The 14,469-nt window shown below is 40.2% G+C and overlaps 1 protein-coding gene across 2 annotated transcripts; it reads right to left on the minus strand.

Moving 5' to 3' along the window:
- Nucleotides 1-617: 617 nt before the first annotated feature.
- Nucleotides 618-13,812, minus strand: vps11 (VPS11 core subunit of CORVET and HOPS complexes). Of its 2 annotated transcripts, XM_038708664.1 has the most exons (16): nt 13,636-13,810; nt 12,629-12,777; nt 12,398-12,533; nt 12,126-12,289; nt 11,329-11,576; nt 9,838-10,039; nt 9,552-9,703; nt 7,693-7,879; nt 7,307-7,450; nt 4,803-5,000; nt 4,496-4,657; nt 4,202-4,335; nt 2,517-2,719; nt 2,174-2,345; nt 1,659-1,881; nt 618-1,150 (listed from the first exon to the last, which is right to left on the minus strand). In XM_038708664.1, the coding sequence occupies exons 1-16, from the start codon at nt 13,775-13,777 to the stop codon at nt 986-988; spliced, it is 2,781 nt and encodes a 926-aa protein (XP_038564592.1). In that variant the 5' UTR covers nt 13,778-13,810; the 3' UTR covers nt 618-985. The 2 variants fall into 2 exon arrangements, with proteins under 2 accessions (XP_038564592.1, XP_038564593.1); XM_038708665.1 differs by lacking the exons at nt 618-1,150; nt 1,659-1,881 and having other exon boundaries at nt 2,270-2,409; nt 13,636-13,812.
- Between the last annotated feature and the right edge of the window lie 657 nt (nt 13,813-14,469).

Genomic DNA, 14,469 nt, shown 5'->3' on the forward strand with positions numbered 1-14,469 from the left:
TATTTTGAAAGGAACACCCCCTTGTTTCCGGTAATTAACGTTGAGTCTAATGACGCCTGGTGCAACAACCAGCAATGACCGTCCAGTGCAGAGCTCGCCCAACCCCGCTCCACGCACTTCCTCGTGATTGGTCCACGAGTGACGTCGAAAAACGAATCCTGGCCACATCTCATTGGTCCACGTCCAGACAGTGGGCGTAAATTGAATGACGACATTCCCAGGTAACGTTTAAGTCTCAGCAAACCACATGCCTGCTTAAAATCATTAATTGTTTATTTACTGACTTTATTTTGAGTTAACTGAAGAGAACTTTCATAAATAATATGGTAACAGCGACAGTAATTTCAGTAGAAAGGATGTCTCCTGTCTGAAATCAGTGTTTATGCAATGTGGGAAAATAAGTGAACATTACTGACTAAAATAAACATCTTTACTTTGTTAAAGCTGTAAGTAGATTAATCAGTATAATCAGTGTTGTAAAAATCCACTAAAAAAGAAAACATCAGCTTATTTGCAGTAATAGGACTTTTCCATTACATTTAAGAGAAATTAAAGAAGAATTCTTGTTGCAAAGCTTGCCCTCCTCAGAGGGTGGCAAACAAACATGTCAACATAAGTTGTGTGTATTTTGCACTTAGAAAATGCACTTAGTCACTTTATTCACAATTTTAATCCTCAAATTTAAGTAACAGACATTAAGTAATTTCATTAATGACAGACAGTTGAACTATTATCTATATGTGCAAGATTACATAAGGAATACAAGCAAATTATCCAAGGTATGATTCAGCAAAGTTTTAGGACACAGTATTACATGTTTTACACTGCATGAAGTACATTTATAAAGGTCCCCAGTGAATAATAACTCGGAACACAATTATGCACATAGGTCCATCACAGGTACTAAAAGCAAGCAGCAGCATTTGCGGCAGCAAAGCATGTCGTCGAGAGCCTGCACTGATGTGAAGAGATACAAAGCTGGTTTCTAGCAGTTTCTCTTGGTGTGGATGAGAAGGTCTCTTTGCAGATTGACTTCCAGACTTCCAACAGTTTTGCTGCCAGGAGGGTCGGTGACCAGAGTCAGTTTGTTAAACACCCCTCGACCAAAATAGTCAGCCACGACAGAGAAACCATCATTACAGCTGCGTAACTGAAAACCACAGAAAAGACACAAGAACATGGTTTTACTCAAACATTCCTGTGGTGTGCACTGTAATCAACTTGTAAAATTATAACCTAATTATGTCTGTGGAGATACATAAAGTGGACAATTAGATTAAAACAGATTATGGAAATCATGAATGAAACAAAGTATTTTAAGTTTTCATTTTCAACTTGTTAAAAAATAGCATTTTCATTCTGACTTGCATAAATGGTATATGAGGATCCACTGTTTATATAGCAAATGTTGATTAACATTTGGTTATCGGCCACTGTACAAGCGGAATGTCAAATGTCAAACAGCTTTTGGTCATAAAACTCCCATATGAGTATGGGACTACTTGTCCTCATTACATTTTCATTTATACTCAAATAACACATCCATATGTGGAAAACTATTATGCTATAGTGGAATTACATTTTCATTTTAATATAGTGCCCTATAAGCTTCAATATTTTTTGTTAACTTCCTTCTAGTCAAAGCTCAGGTATTTTACCTGTCTGTTGAAGTGGTCATGCAGGTCGCGTTTCTGGTCCTGAGCACGCAGCATGTCCATGACTTTGCGGTTCTCTGGAGTGCAAGTTGGGCACTCAGCCTCACTCTCGGCGTAGCTTTCGAAGCAGTGTTGGTGGAAGGAGTGGCTGCACAGGAAATGAACAGACGGCAGCTCCAAAGGGCTGTTGCACATGTTACATTTGGTCTTCTGGAATATCTTGGCACTGGGGAAATATTGGAGTAGAGATTTAGACTCACAGTATGTGACTTCTGTAGGTCACATCAGCACAAGTTGTTTGCCAGCCCTCACCTGCCACCACTCCAACCCCCTAAACTACAAGGGCTGTAACTGACAGGAGCAACAATAAAAGTCATGAGAAAAATGAGGATGACATAATTGTAGTAACAAACTGGTAGAACTGGTGGCGTTATTCAATAAAAACTGGACTTGGAAAAAAATTTCCTGGCTGTCCAAGAGTTAAGTTCATGGAAAATCCCATCCTTCATGTGACCCACCTCGTTTTGAGCTCCTGGATCTCGGAGCGGAGGTGAGCAGTTTCTTCACGGTACTGGCGTATTTTGCGTTCATCGTCCTCTATCTGCTGACTCTCCCTCTGCAGCTTATTGATGAGGTAGTCCTTGATGACGGAGAGAGTGGCTGTCGAGTTGTGTGCCAGTGTCTGCACCACTACGGCCGCATAAAAATCATGGCTGTAATGCTGTGCTTCTTTTCAAACAACATCCTAGTGAGGCTAAGACATGTCAAAGTTTTCAAAGTGGAACAAATTTTAAAGTGACATTTATATCAAAATCTAAACACACATGTACAAAGTATGATATAAAATGTCCACCAGCTCACCAAGTAGTGGAGGCATCAGGTTGTTTTGGTCAATGTGATGTAGGACCTCACTGATGTACGCCTTGCAGTCCTCTTCTTTTCTGGCAAAGTATCCCAGCGCCTGCTCCCAAAGGCAACCCTCTTGGTCCCCATAGCGCTTGCAGGCTTCTACCACTTTTCCATACTCCTCATTCTGCATGTGGTAGTGCATTATCTGCTGGTACCTGCACACAAATGCAAATCATGTCCAATTTATCCACAGTCATAACATAAATACTTTATATACTATGTTGGATCACATTTCTCAGCCCCTCCCAAATGGAGACAACCTGTTAATTGATAACTTAATGTTGACGGAACGCAAAAGGCAAAAGGAACTCTCGGAAGTGCAGTCCCCCAACAGTCTGTGGTGCGCACATATCAGACCAGTGTTTCCCCTAAAGATCTTACAGTACACTGACACAGCTTCTATTTTCTTTGCCCTATATTCATCGCACAGCCACTGCTGAATGAATGAGCGCCGCTGAAAAAAACTTCATATGATCATTAATATCAATATGCAACTAATGATTTTCACTTGCACACTGTGTGAGCATGCTAACACAGCTACATGACAGGTGCTGTTATAAGGGTAAATTAGTTCTTTGAAGGAATAGGGCAGTGCGGGTGAGTGAAAGTGAGCGGAAAATAATGACGGTGAAAGCTTGCAGAGCAGAGGAAAGGATGGTGACCGGGAGGAGCTGAGGTTAGTAAAGCATATTAGGGATGCAAATTAGTCCTTTTAAGCTAATGAGGAGATGTTTCTTTTGGATTTTAATGTGCAAATGAAATGCTCGTTAATTATCAATATGCATCAATATGTATTGATAATCATTTTATAATTGCATCGCAGCCCTCTGATCTCGTCAATCAAATGGTAAGGTGCCTAGAGATTCCCACCCCTAATAAATGGTATAAATTAGTAGATAGATTTCCCTGTACATTTAAAGTGGTCTGATATAGACATTAATTAGATTAAAACAAACACACTGGATTTGACAAAGCTCATTTGATCATTCATCCTCATTAGTAAAGTTTGGATGTTTATTAATCTATCATAATAACAGAACCGAGTGATTTATCAAAATGCCGATATTATTGGCCAATATGAGCTAATTGCAAATAAATCGGTTTCTGTTTATAACAGCCGATAAATGCTCATTTAATAAAGAAACAGAGATGGAAGAAATCCTTCGGTCATGTTAAGTGTGTTGTCGTTGCATAGTTTCTCCACCAGAAGGCGCTCTGCAACTCCCTTGTTGGCAACTCACTAAATCCACTACAAATCACAGCAATCAGCTGTACTTCTGTTCAAATTACTATTTCTAACCATAAAAAAGCCTTTTAACCTACTGCATTATGTCATGTTATCTTAGTGAGATCTCATAACTACACGTAACAAATCTTAGTGATAATCTTTGTTTATGTTATGCGTTTCTGAAAAGCAGAAAAAATATAAAATCGGTCTTAAAAATCCGATAATGATCGGGCTCTAATTAATACTCAATCACGACCCACACAGGATGATCTCATTTAACATGTGCACTAAACTGGCTTTTGGTGTTAGCTGGTCATTCAGGTTCACTTCCCACATGGAAGCACTGAGTAATGACATGTTACAATGTGCTTCATACATATTCAGACACTGTTCTGTCTCCATCGCTTACAGTTTGCCCTTCTCATAAAGGTAGAGGACGCCTTCTTTGAAGTTGTGCATCTGGCAGAGGACCAAAGCCTTATCAAACACAGTGTGGTCACTCCTCAACAGCGACACAGCTTCCCCCTGCAAGACCTTTTTTCTCTGTCAAACATATGCATTAGAGAAAAAACAAGTTCAAAAGATTTTTCCCATGTTAGTCAAAATTTAACAGAGAGTAACATAATCACACATCTCTATCTACTGCAAATAGTATTACATTTATTATGCAAATTCATAGCTAGTCTGTGTGTTTTGGACTGACCTCTGGGTCCTGTTCGTGAGCCCAGTCTTGCAGCCGGAGCTCCAGCAGTGTGTCATACACACCCTGGGGAGAACGGGGGTCCACCTCGATCATGTGCTCCAGGAAGGCTTTCAGCTCCCGAGGGTTGTTGGCAAAAATTGGGATAAATTCCTCAGAGTTGGCCTTAAACCAAAACCCATATGGACAGTTGTTTAGGAGAACATTTCTGATAAATTTATAGGATCACTCTGGTTATTTCAGGACCATGCTATTACAGCATCATGTAAAAAAAATTGTATTTAACACAAACAAGAACAAAATTACTGACCTTGTTGACCCAACCCCTGTCCAGGCTATCTTTTTCAGCGGTGTCTCTGCTGGGTTGGTAGTTGGTACATAAGCCCTTCAGGAGCCGTGTGGTACCGTCAGGAACATGGTGCATCAGTGTCTTGCCGTAACGCTTCATGTTGCTCTCAGCTTGTTCGAAAGGCAGACGTCCAATGTAACGCAGGCCTTCCTGATAATTCTGGATGTTAGAGGGAAACATGGAATATGAAACGTCTTCTACTGTTAAAGTGATGGCTTGAGACAGGTGTCTTCAACATTAATCTTTGTTACGAAATGATCAAATCCTCAGACCATAAAATCAGATTGGCTTTACTAAAACTATTCAATACTATTTTATCAACTGGAACTTTTCCAGACATCTGGAACAAAGGTTTAACAACCCCAGTTTATAAATCAGGAGATTAATATGATCCAAATAACTACCAGTGATTATGTGTCTCAAGTAACCTGGGAAAAATATTCTGCAACATCATTAATAAACGACATGTCAACTTTCTTGATGACCACAATATTCTGCATAAATGCCAAATTGGTTTCTTACCCTTCAGACTTTGATTAATCAAGAATTAAACATAAAGAAAAGAAAGGTATATGCCTGTTTCTTTGATTCCATCTGGCACGAGGGCCTTTTCTATAGGCTACTTGAAAGTGGCATTGGAGGAAAAACCTTTGATTTGATTAAGAACATGTACACAAAAAGTGAATGTGCCATAAAGATTGGAAACAAACAAACAGCGTTCTTCTCCCAGGGCCGGGGAGTGAGGCAGGGATGCAATCTCAGTCCAATTCTCTTCAATCTATATATCAAATAATTAGCGAACCAATTAGAGTTCCACGGCACCTGGCCTCACCCTGAATGCCACAGAGATCAGAGGTCTGCTGTATAAAGATGACAGTGCTGTATTCAACTAATAAAGAATGTTTGCAGCAGCACCTTAATTTTCAAAGAGAGACAGAGAAAAAGAAAAAATTAAAATGGATATAGATAACTGAGTTACTGTGCTCACCAAATGATGATGTTGGTGCTTGGGGTGTAACAAAAAGCTAATATATGTGTCAGAAAAAGTGGGGGTGGGCCTGTACCGGAAGTTGTAAGAAATTGTCTAAACTACTTCATTTTGTGTGCTAAATAGTTTTCTACTGCCATTTCTACTTCTCATACTTAAATGTATAAATTTACATCTACATTTATTTATATATATATAAATATCAAACATTACTTATATTTGAACCATACCTTCAAAAAAGACCAAAACAGCAGGTTTCAGCAGTGGGAAGATACAAGTGTTGCTTTGGACCCCACTGTGTGAATTTATTACAATCTATATATAAACTAGACTGACTGAAAAACAGAGTGGGACTTATGGCACAGTGCTAAACTGGTCTGAATCCTATTTAAAGGACTGGGACTACTTTGAGTCCGTCAGTTAAATACATATGCGAGTGTACAAGACCGACATGCATCATTCCCCATTCTTGGGCCTCTTGTGTTCAACATGCTCGTGATGATATCACCAGGTCACTATGGTCCCACACAAGCATTGAGTACATACACAAGGAATAAATGATTCGCCAAACTTTTCTGCAGTTAAACAAAGATACAACCAAATAATTGTCTTTAGACCCAAAGAACAATTAACTGCAAGTGCTTAGTTTCAGTCACTAAAGTTAATCTGTCTCCTCAAACTCTGGTGAACATCCACCACAGCACCAAGAAGAGCATCTGTATCCCAGGTATGGTACGGCAACTGCGTGGTGAAAACTGCCCACTGCATCACCAGTGCTCCACTCCCTGCCTGTGAGACCCCCACTGCAACTACACAGCCGCACTATTTATGCTCTCACATACGAATACATAATTATACTACAGTTCATTACTGTGTTTATCTCAGGGGATTAATTTCACTCTGTTCATACAGTTCATAATATCTTATAGCATTGTTATATTACCCCTCACTGTCATTTATATGCAGGGATTACCTGTACAGACCACAATCCAAGCCAGACAATCTGTAGTCATCAGTCAGACCTACATGTCAATTTAATTTAAGAATATATATTAAGAATTAAAGGACTTTTGTCTCAGCAAGATTTAGAAAAACTTGTCCATGCGTTTATCGTAACTTGGCTTGACAACATGTATGATTACCTGTGGCATCCACAAGGGCGTTGCCTCGGACCATTGTTGTTTGTGTATTATATACACAAAGGCACATGTTTGTGGATAATATAACAATCACTGCAGTGGCAGTTTCACAAACTCAGTTGCATGAATATGTATGTATGTTCAGTATGTCTAAGATTTTAGCTGTGTCATCTAATGTGTCGTTCCACAGCAGCCCACTGACAAGGTTCCCTGCAGATGTGACACTTGTTCATTAGCGTCATGAGCACAGGCATCAGCTGATGCTGATGATCTCAAAATGCCAGATATCGGCGCGATTAATCAGTCGGCTGATTAATCCATCTTTCACTATTTTTTACCTTGAGGTCTTCCAGCTGGATCTTCAGGTACCATTCATGGTGCATGTGTTTTTCAGCCAAGAAAACAGCGTGGCTGTGGTAGCTGGCCTGCCGCAGAACCTTGATGGCGATCTCAACGTCAAAGTGGACCTCACTTTCACTGCTCTGTTGAAGTACAATGGTGAATGAACAATGGTGTTATAATATGGCAGCCATTAGTGACCTGTTCATTCAGAATGTAGGCTTTAAATTACGTGTTGTACTTTTACTGAGACTCATCTGTTCTAGGACTGAAACCACGTCGCTGTCGTAAAAAAGCAGTTTGATTTTCCAGTAGGAGATCCTTTACTTTTCATTTGTATCACCAAAACCTACATCCTCAGCGCTTACTTCTACTGGTCAGTCACCTTAATAAACTCCTCCAGCTTGGAGCTGTCCTTCAGCTTGGTGTAACAGTTTAGCAGCAGTGTGGTGTGGTCTGCATTAGCCAGTGACTGCCTGTGGAGGGCTTGTAGATATGCTGTCAGGTTGTGGATCCTCTGTGCATCCAGGAACTTCCTGATGACATACGATGGCTCCAGTTTCCCAATGGTACTGTGGGGAAAAACAGTGACATTTTAAGAGTGCTTTTATCAATGGGGGAGACAAGCAAGTCTCTGAAAGCTATTAACCACCAAGTGCTACATGAACCCAGACTACAAAATCATAATGGCAGATCTTTAACACTGCTACATGATGTAATATTCAGTTCAATTTTATACAGTGCCAATTCTTAGCACAAGTTATCTCATTGCACTTTTGATGTAGAGCAGGCCCCAGAATCAGTTCAATCAGCTCTGAGTATGTTGAAGCGCATGCATGGGGATGAAAAAAAGCCATCGTCAAAGGAGCTCCAATACTACCATTCACTATGGCAACGGGTAAACAAAGGGCAGAGCCTCCATTTTAATCCAGTGGCACTAGTGAATGCATGCCAACACGGATCATGACATTTATCTTAAACAGTGAAGGAGTCAGTAAGTTTAAACTATTACATTTTATTCAGCGTGGTCTGCTTATTCAGCATTTACCATCCCGGAATTTCCTTAATGAATGATAAAGTGCTGGAATCCTTCTGTATGTTAAATTTGATTTTTAAGAATATTTATCCAGCTGTGACAAAATTCCAATGGAATTAATTGAATATGAAAATATGGATCAAACGGATAAGACACGGCTTAGCCATGACCTGTGGTTGTAAAGTCACAGTCTGACCCAGTAATCATGATTTCAGTGATATACTGTTAAAAAATTTGTCTAGGTTCAAGCTGAATGTAAAGTTTAAGACGTCTATTTTACATTAAAAATGTTGCTCATTTTGTATTTAATGAAATACTGTCAAAACACATTAAGACTACATGTGGCTAATATTCAAAAACTCACTTTTAAACTACATTTAGTCCAGTTTTAGAATGTTAAAGTCGTTTCAGCAGCACAACAATCATCATTGCCAACATGATCACTATGATAGGAATGTTCCATCAGGGTGACTAATTACAATATGACATGATTGTTCAATGGTCAGTTACAGCTTTTACATGATCAGCTTGATTTAAACAGTGATTACTGCAGCAATGTAGCCCACACTAACTGTGTCAGTGCAACCTTAATCCACAGACTCAGTGTTATAAAGGACAATGTAGCCTATAGATCTGCCTGTCATGTGCTGAGGAACACTGTCTGTCCTGATATCAATCAAGTCATGTTAACATCTAACCTGGATTTTGACGTTTCTAAACACGTAAACTTCTGCAAATGAATGTGTTCCGTATGTGCTTTGATATCAACTGTGTGAATGAGGAAATGAAACAGTGTCTCAGACAGCAGGGAGGAGGGGAGGAGTCAGAGAGAAACTCTCCTCATGAGGAGGTTAGGTTCACGGCATAAGCTACCGTAGTTACTGATCTAGGGTTATCTGATCTCGGTCTCTGAAACAGATAACCCAGAGTTTCCCTCAGCTCAGGCTACACAAATTCCTGCTTTCTGAAACAGGGCCCATGTCTAGACCATACTCTTTGTAATATTATTTACGAATCCCAACAACTCCCAGCAAGACCAAGCACTTGGTGACCAAGGCAAGGAAAAACTCCCTTTTAGCAGGTGAAACCTTGAACAGAATAGAAGCAGTAAATACAATTCTCAAAGATAAGTCAAACAGGTTGCAATCACTGTCAGACAGACAACAACAATAGTTTAAACCCATGCAAATGTTTAGTGATGGAATTACCGAATGTACTGCTGGATGGCACCGTCATGGTCTCCCTTAAGGTAAAGGTGATCGCCGTATTGTCTGAAGATCTCTGACAGTCCATCACTGTCCAGATGCTGGCTCTTGGCCAAGTTTATTGCCATCACAAACAGGTTCTTTTTAAACAGCATCTTAAAAGACAAACCAGGAGGTTACAACCCTGCTAGCTGATCCATAGTAATATTAGTCCGTGAGCTGATTTATAAGGGACCAACTCTTCATTACAGTTGAATCATCAGTTACAGGCGGTACCCTCTGGCCTCACCTCCAGTTTGGTCTGCGTGTCTTTCTCCTGAAGAATAAACATTTTTCCATCTCTGGTCAAGATGTAGAAGGAGCCCCACTCCGCCACCACATCGATGACATCATCAAAAGAGGCACTGTAGGCGATGAACTTGTTGTCCAGGTCATAGATGGTCAGAAGCTGTTTGTCTGATGAAGAACTTTCCCTGCTACCAAACTCTGTCCTGTTGAGTAGAAACGCAACGCTGTCAGCAGTCTCACAGGAAACCCGTGTCTTTAAGGGAGAGTTTGGTAAGCTGTTTATCATCTGCTGGACTAAAACCTGGGATTACCTTGTGAAATACCTTGTGTTTTTTTTTTTTTTATACCCTGCCCTCAAAGTGGTAAAACATGTTGCACCCCAGAATGTGATGCACAGCACTATTGAAGACAGTGTTGAATAATATGCTCCGTTTAATATATTGTTCACACGGGATCATCATTTACTAATGTACCTTTACATGAGGTTCCACTGACATTACATCCCTTTAAATGGACTTTAAAAAGCAAACACAAATATGTTCTAATTGTGTTTTCTAACACCCAGACAATACAGTGTGACATGCCTTTAACATGCAGAGGGATATTTACCAACCCTGTCACAAATTACCATCAGAAGAGCCCCATTTTAAAATCACTGCACACAACTAAGACTATACATTACATAAATAAGCACAGTTCATTAGATGTATATGGAGTACTACTATGTAAGATTTGATGTTCTTTTGAAACGTACTGAAAATGTCTCAAAAGCAACGCAGAACAAAAGAAAGTGTTTCCACTGCTGAACTTGGAAGAATGGTTGAAGAGACACAGCAATTATGTATTCATCATGCAAGACGAAAGTTATACGTGAGGAAATATTAGTATAAAAACAAAAAAAACAGGCCTACTAACTAAGTATTGCTGGCTGCTTCAATCATATGGCACTGGACTGTTACCATGAGCCAATAGATTATTATTATTATTATTATTATAATAAGATAATATTATTATTATCACAGGAAGCTACTGAGTGAAACAATGTAAGACTGTGTCATACGGCTGCTGTAAAGTTACTTTATAATGCTAATAAATTTGTTTAATTTGCTTCAATATTTTTACTGTCACTTAAAGTTTGTCTGGCCTCATTACTGTGCGGACCTGCCTGGAGTCTTTCTCCCTCTGTGTGATTATCTGTATGAATTTCTTTATCTACCTCCCATATTTTGAGGCTCTGAACAGGATCTCCTTAAATTAGATATCACAGGAGCCCCAGCATGCTTTGTTCAGGTGCGGCCCTGTTTAAATAGGCTGAAACTTAAGTTGACAGCTAAGCACCTATAGAAGGGTTGCAGTACTACCTGTACATGTTTTACTGTGAGCAGAAAATATTACCATGTGAACATCTAAGGTGGCACATAAGCAATTAACTCGTTCCACGATTATTTTATCTAATTTATCTTTATATCTAATTTATTCCGTGTTGTCTTACTTGTTGGGTGACTTTGCATCCCTGATAAGTAGAAACAGATATCCGCGGTGCCAGTGGGCCAACAGCTTGTGTCCATCGAAGGCAAAGCATGGCCCTCGTTCATCAGGCTGATACAGGTACACGCATTCATCCCCAGCCACAATGAACTGGGAATCCTGGGAGGGATCTGCCAGGGAGGAGCAGTGCAACGCACAGCCGTGTGTATCCAGCTCTACCTTAGGGTATTCTTTGATGGATAGGGTGTAGCACTGAGCAAGGGGAGACAAGAAGAAAGGGGACAGGAAATCAGAGTGGTAGCCCCTAGATTAAAAATCATTTAAAAACCTAATAACGTCATAATTGTACACTATGTTCATCTTCAGGTTGGGAAAATTCTGTACAGTTGCAGCAAGAAATATAGTAAGCAGGGCATGTTTCACAGTAAGAGTAGCCATTCCTGTTGTAGTTTTAGGATATGGGATCCAAAGCTAGACTCAATCGCTGAACACCTAAAGCTTTAAAAACTCTTTTCAATTCTAACCCCACTAACCAATAATATAATGCAGTATTCCTGTAAAGTTGTATAAAGGTCAGCTGTGTAGCACTGAGCATGGGGAGACAAGAAGAGAGTGGACAGGAAATCAGAGTGGCCCCTAGATTAAAAAATATATTCAAAAAACTCATAACGTCATAACTGTACAGTATGTTCATCTTCAGGTTGAGAAAATTCTACCGTTATTAAGTTTAATATAAAACTTTCTGGTTTAAGCATGACAAATGATGGTTAAGCTGAATTTTCTGATAATGACCAGACTTACATGGACTTTTTCCAGAGTGGCAACAAACAGATTTGTGACTTTTGCCACTTGGCGGAAAGCGAGGCCTGTGACTGGGCTGGTTCCCTCGTGCAGAGTCAGAGTTTTACTGTGACGATCTCTGGTGATGTCACCTTTGGTCAAAACTACACTGCCATCTGTGAAGCCTGTCAAGAAACACAGCGTCCATTACAAACTGGGAAGAGATTTATTGTGTTAGCCATAATGTAATTACTGGGTCAAGGGGTAGAGCGCAGACCCTATCTTTGTATTACCAATGGCCATGAAGTTGAGGTTCTCATGTACACCGAGGCAAGACACTTCAGTTGGTTTGTTGCCAGGAATTGCGGGAAAAATCCTAGTGCAGAGAGGATTTCCACTGTCTCTCTTGTCAAGGTTCCACACCTTTACCTGAAAAATGAGAAGCAGTTCGATGTAGTAGTGGTCCATTAAAGTCACTGACACAATTGTTCTGTGTTTTAGGCTTCTCTGGGGAACATACTTACTAGAGGGTTTATTCCCTGTTCATCCTGCCCCACTGATACAAGGATGCTGTGCTGCTTCAGCTGGTAGAGGTGTGTTACCCGCAACTTGTAGGCCTGAAAGAATGTAAACTGTAGGGAGCGTGTCAAAAGCCAGACCTTGCCTTCCATATGTAACATTATGGAGGTTAAGGACAATTCTGTACAGTTGCAGCAAGAAATATAGTAAACAGGGAATGTTTTGCAGCAAGAGTTGCCATTCCTGTTGTCTGTCAATCTCTGAACACTTAAAGCTTTAAAAAATCTTTTCAATTCTAACCCCACTAACCAATTATACAACGCAGTATTTCTGTAAAGTGGTGTTGTATAAAGGTCAGCTGTGTTTGTGTGCTTCAAATACACAAGAGCTACGCATGCATGCTGGATTGTGTGAAGAGGGAACATGTCCTGTTCGTTGGGCTGTAGATAAACTTGAAACTTCCTGTAAATTTTCACTTTTATACAAATCTCATACACTGGCGTATTTCGTCATTTACTGTTAGCTTGTTTGTCAGGTAGTGATACCGCCACACAATAACTGAAACCTTGGACATGTCAAAAACCACTGGAAAATCCAGCATACAGACGACCCAAAAACGCAGAATATTATTTCGATAAAATGTCCACATTTAAACTGGATCTTGCGTTTGCCTGCCTGTAAGGTGGTAAGTTAAAGTTAGCTGAGTTAACGTTCCTCAGCAGGTGGAGGACTGTAGGGTTGTCGTTTAGCTTATTGCTGTTCAGCGTTTGCTGGTTCTTTGCGAACAGTAAGTCCACACTTAATTTGAATATTTTAAAGAGAATTTGGTTTGACGTTGGTGTAAATACATCTTATTACTTCAATTTACGGTTAAGGTAAAGTTAAAGTTCTTCCTGTCTCAGGTACCAAGTTGCCTCGGTTTGTTTTCACATTTGCTGAGTCGGGGCTAGCACCAGCTGCCAACACAGAATAACATTAGCTGAGCTAGCTAATTAGTGCAGTTAAAGGATATCTCCCAGAACAATATGACCTCGGCCGGAGTCACAAGCCGAAATTCCGCTCGGCAGAACAAAATTTTTCCCATTATCCACAGGGTCCTTCACCGTATCTTTATCAAAGAAGACAAATTTTCTCCACTGTAAGAACGCTGCCATTTTGTTAGCAAAGTAGCTTTAACAGGGTGGGGTCATGTGACTCTGAAGTCACGTGAGCAAACCGGCTTCGTGTGTAGGGTGACCAGATAAGAATGGCTGAAATTAGGGGGGGGGGACATGGCTACCGGTACATTCATGAAGTCACCTGTCTGTTATTAGGAAAAATACAACTGTGGATATGTAGGTAAATCATGACCTTTTACCTAATTTTTATATTTATTTTATTCATGTAATCAGTGCAGTGTCAGATCTCCGCCGTGCCGTGGCTGCCTGAAGCTACACTTTCCCTGTCCTCGCGACTGTAAATTCCACTAACCACAAGAAAACAACAAGGGGAAAAGAGCACGACGACGAGTGTTACTTTGTGGCTATAACAACGCTGTTGACACAATGTACAGATAACCTGCAACCCCTGCAGGAGCAAGAGAACTATACAACGATCAGTGGATGTTTAATTAGACCCGTAAAGGGGTTGGGACAAGTGCTCGTATATGGCAAGGATTATTCGGGACGTCTGGTCACTCTATTCGTGAGGCTGAATGAAGGGGGCTGATACAGAGCACCTGTGAAGCACGTGTTTATGGCGAGCCATTCGAAGACTTAATTATTAGTTAAAAGTAGTAACTATTCCATTCGTTATTATAATATCTAATTGCACATTTTTGCCACTTAATCCAGGGCCTCTGCAGTTC

Source organism: Micropterus salmoides, unplaced genomic scaffold (assembly GCF_014851395.1).
Source record: "Micropterus salmoides isolate LMB-PRFRI ecotype aquatic unplaced genomic scaffold, ASM1485139v1 Ms_hic_scaffold_9, whole genome shotgun sequence".
Taxonomy (NCBI): Eukaryota; Metazoa; Chordata; class Actinopteri; order Centrarchiformes; family Centrarchidae; genus Micropterus; species Micropterus salmoides.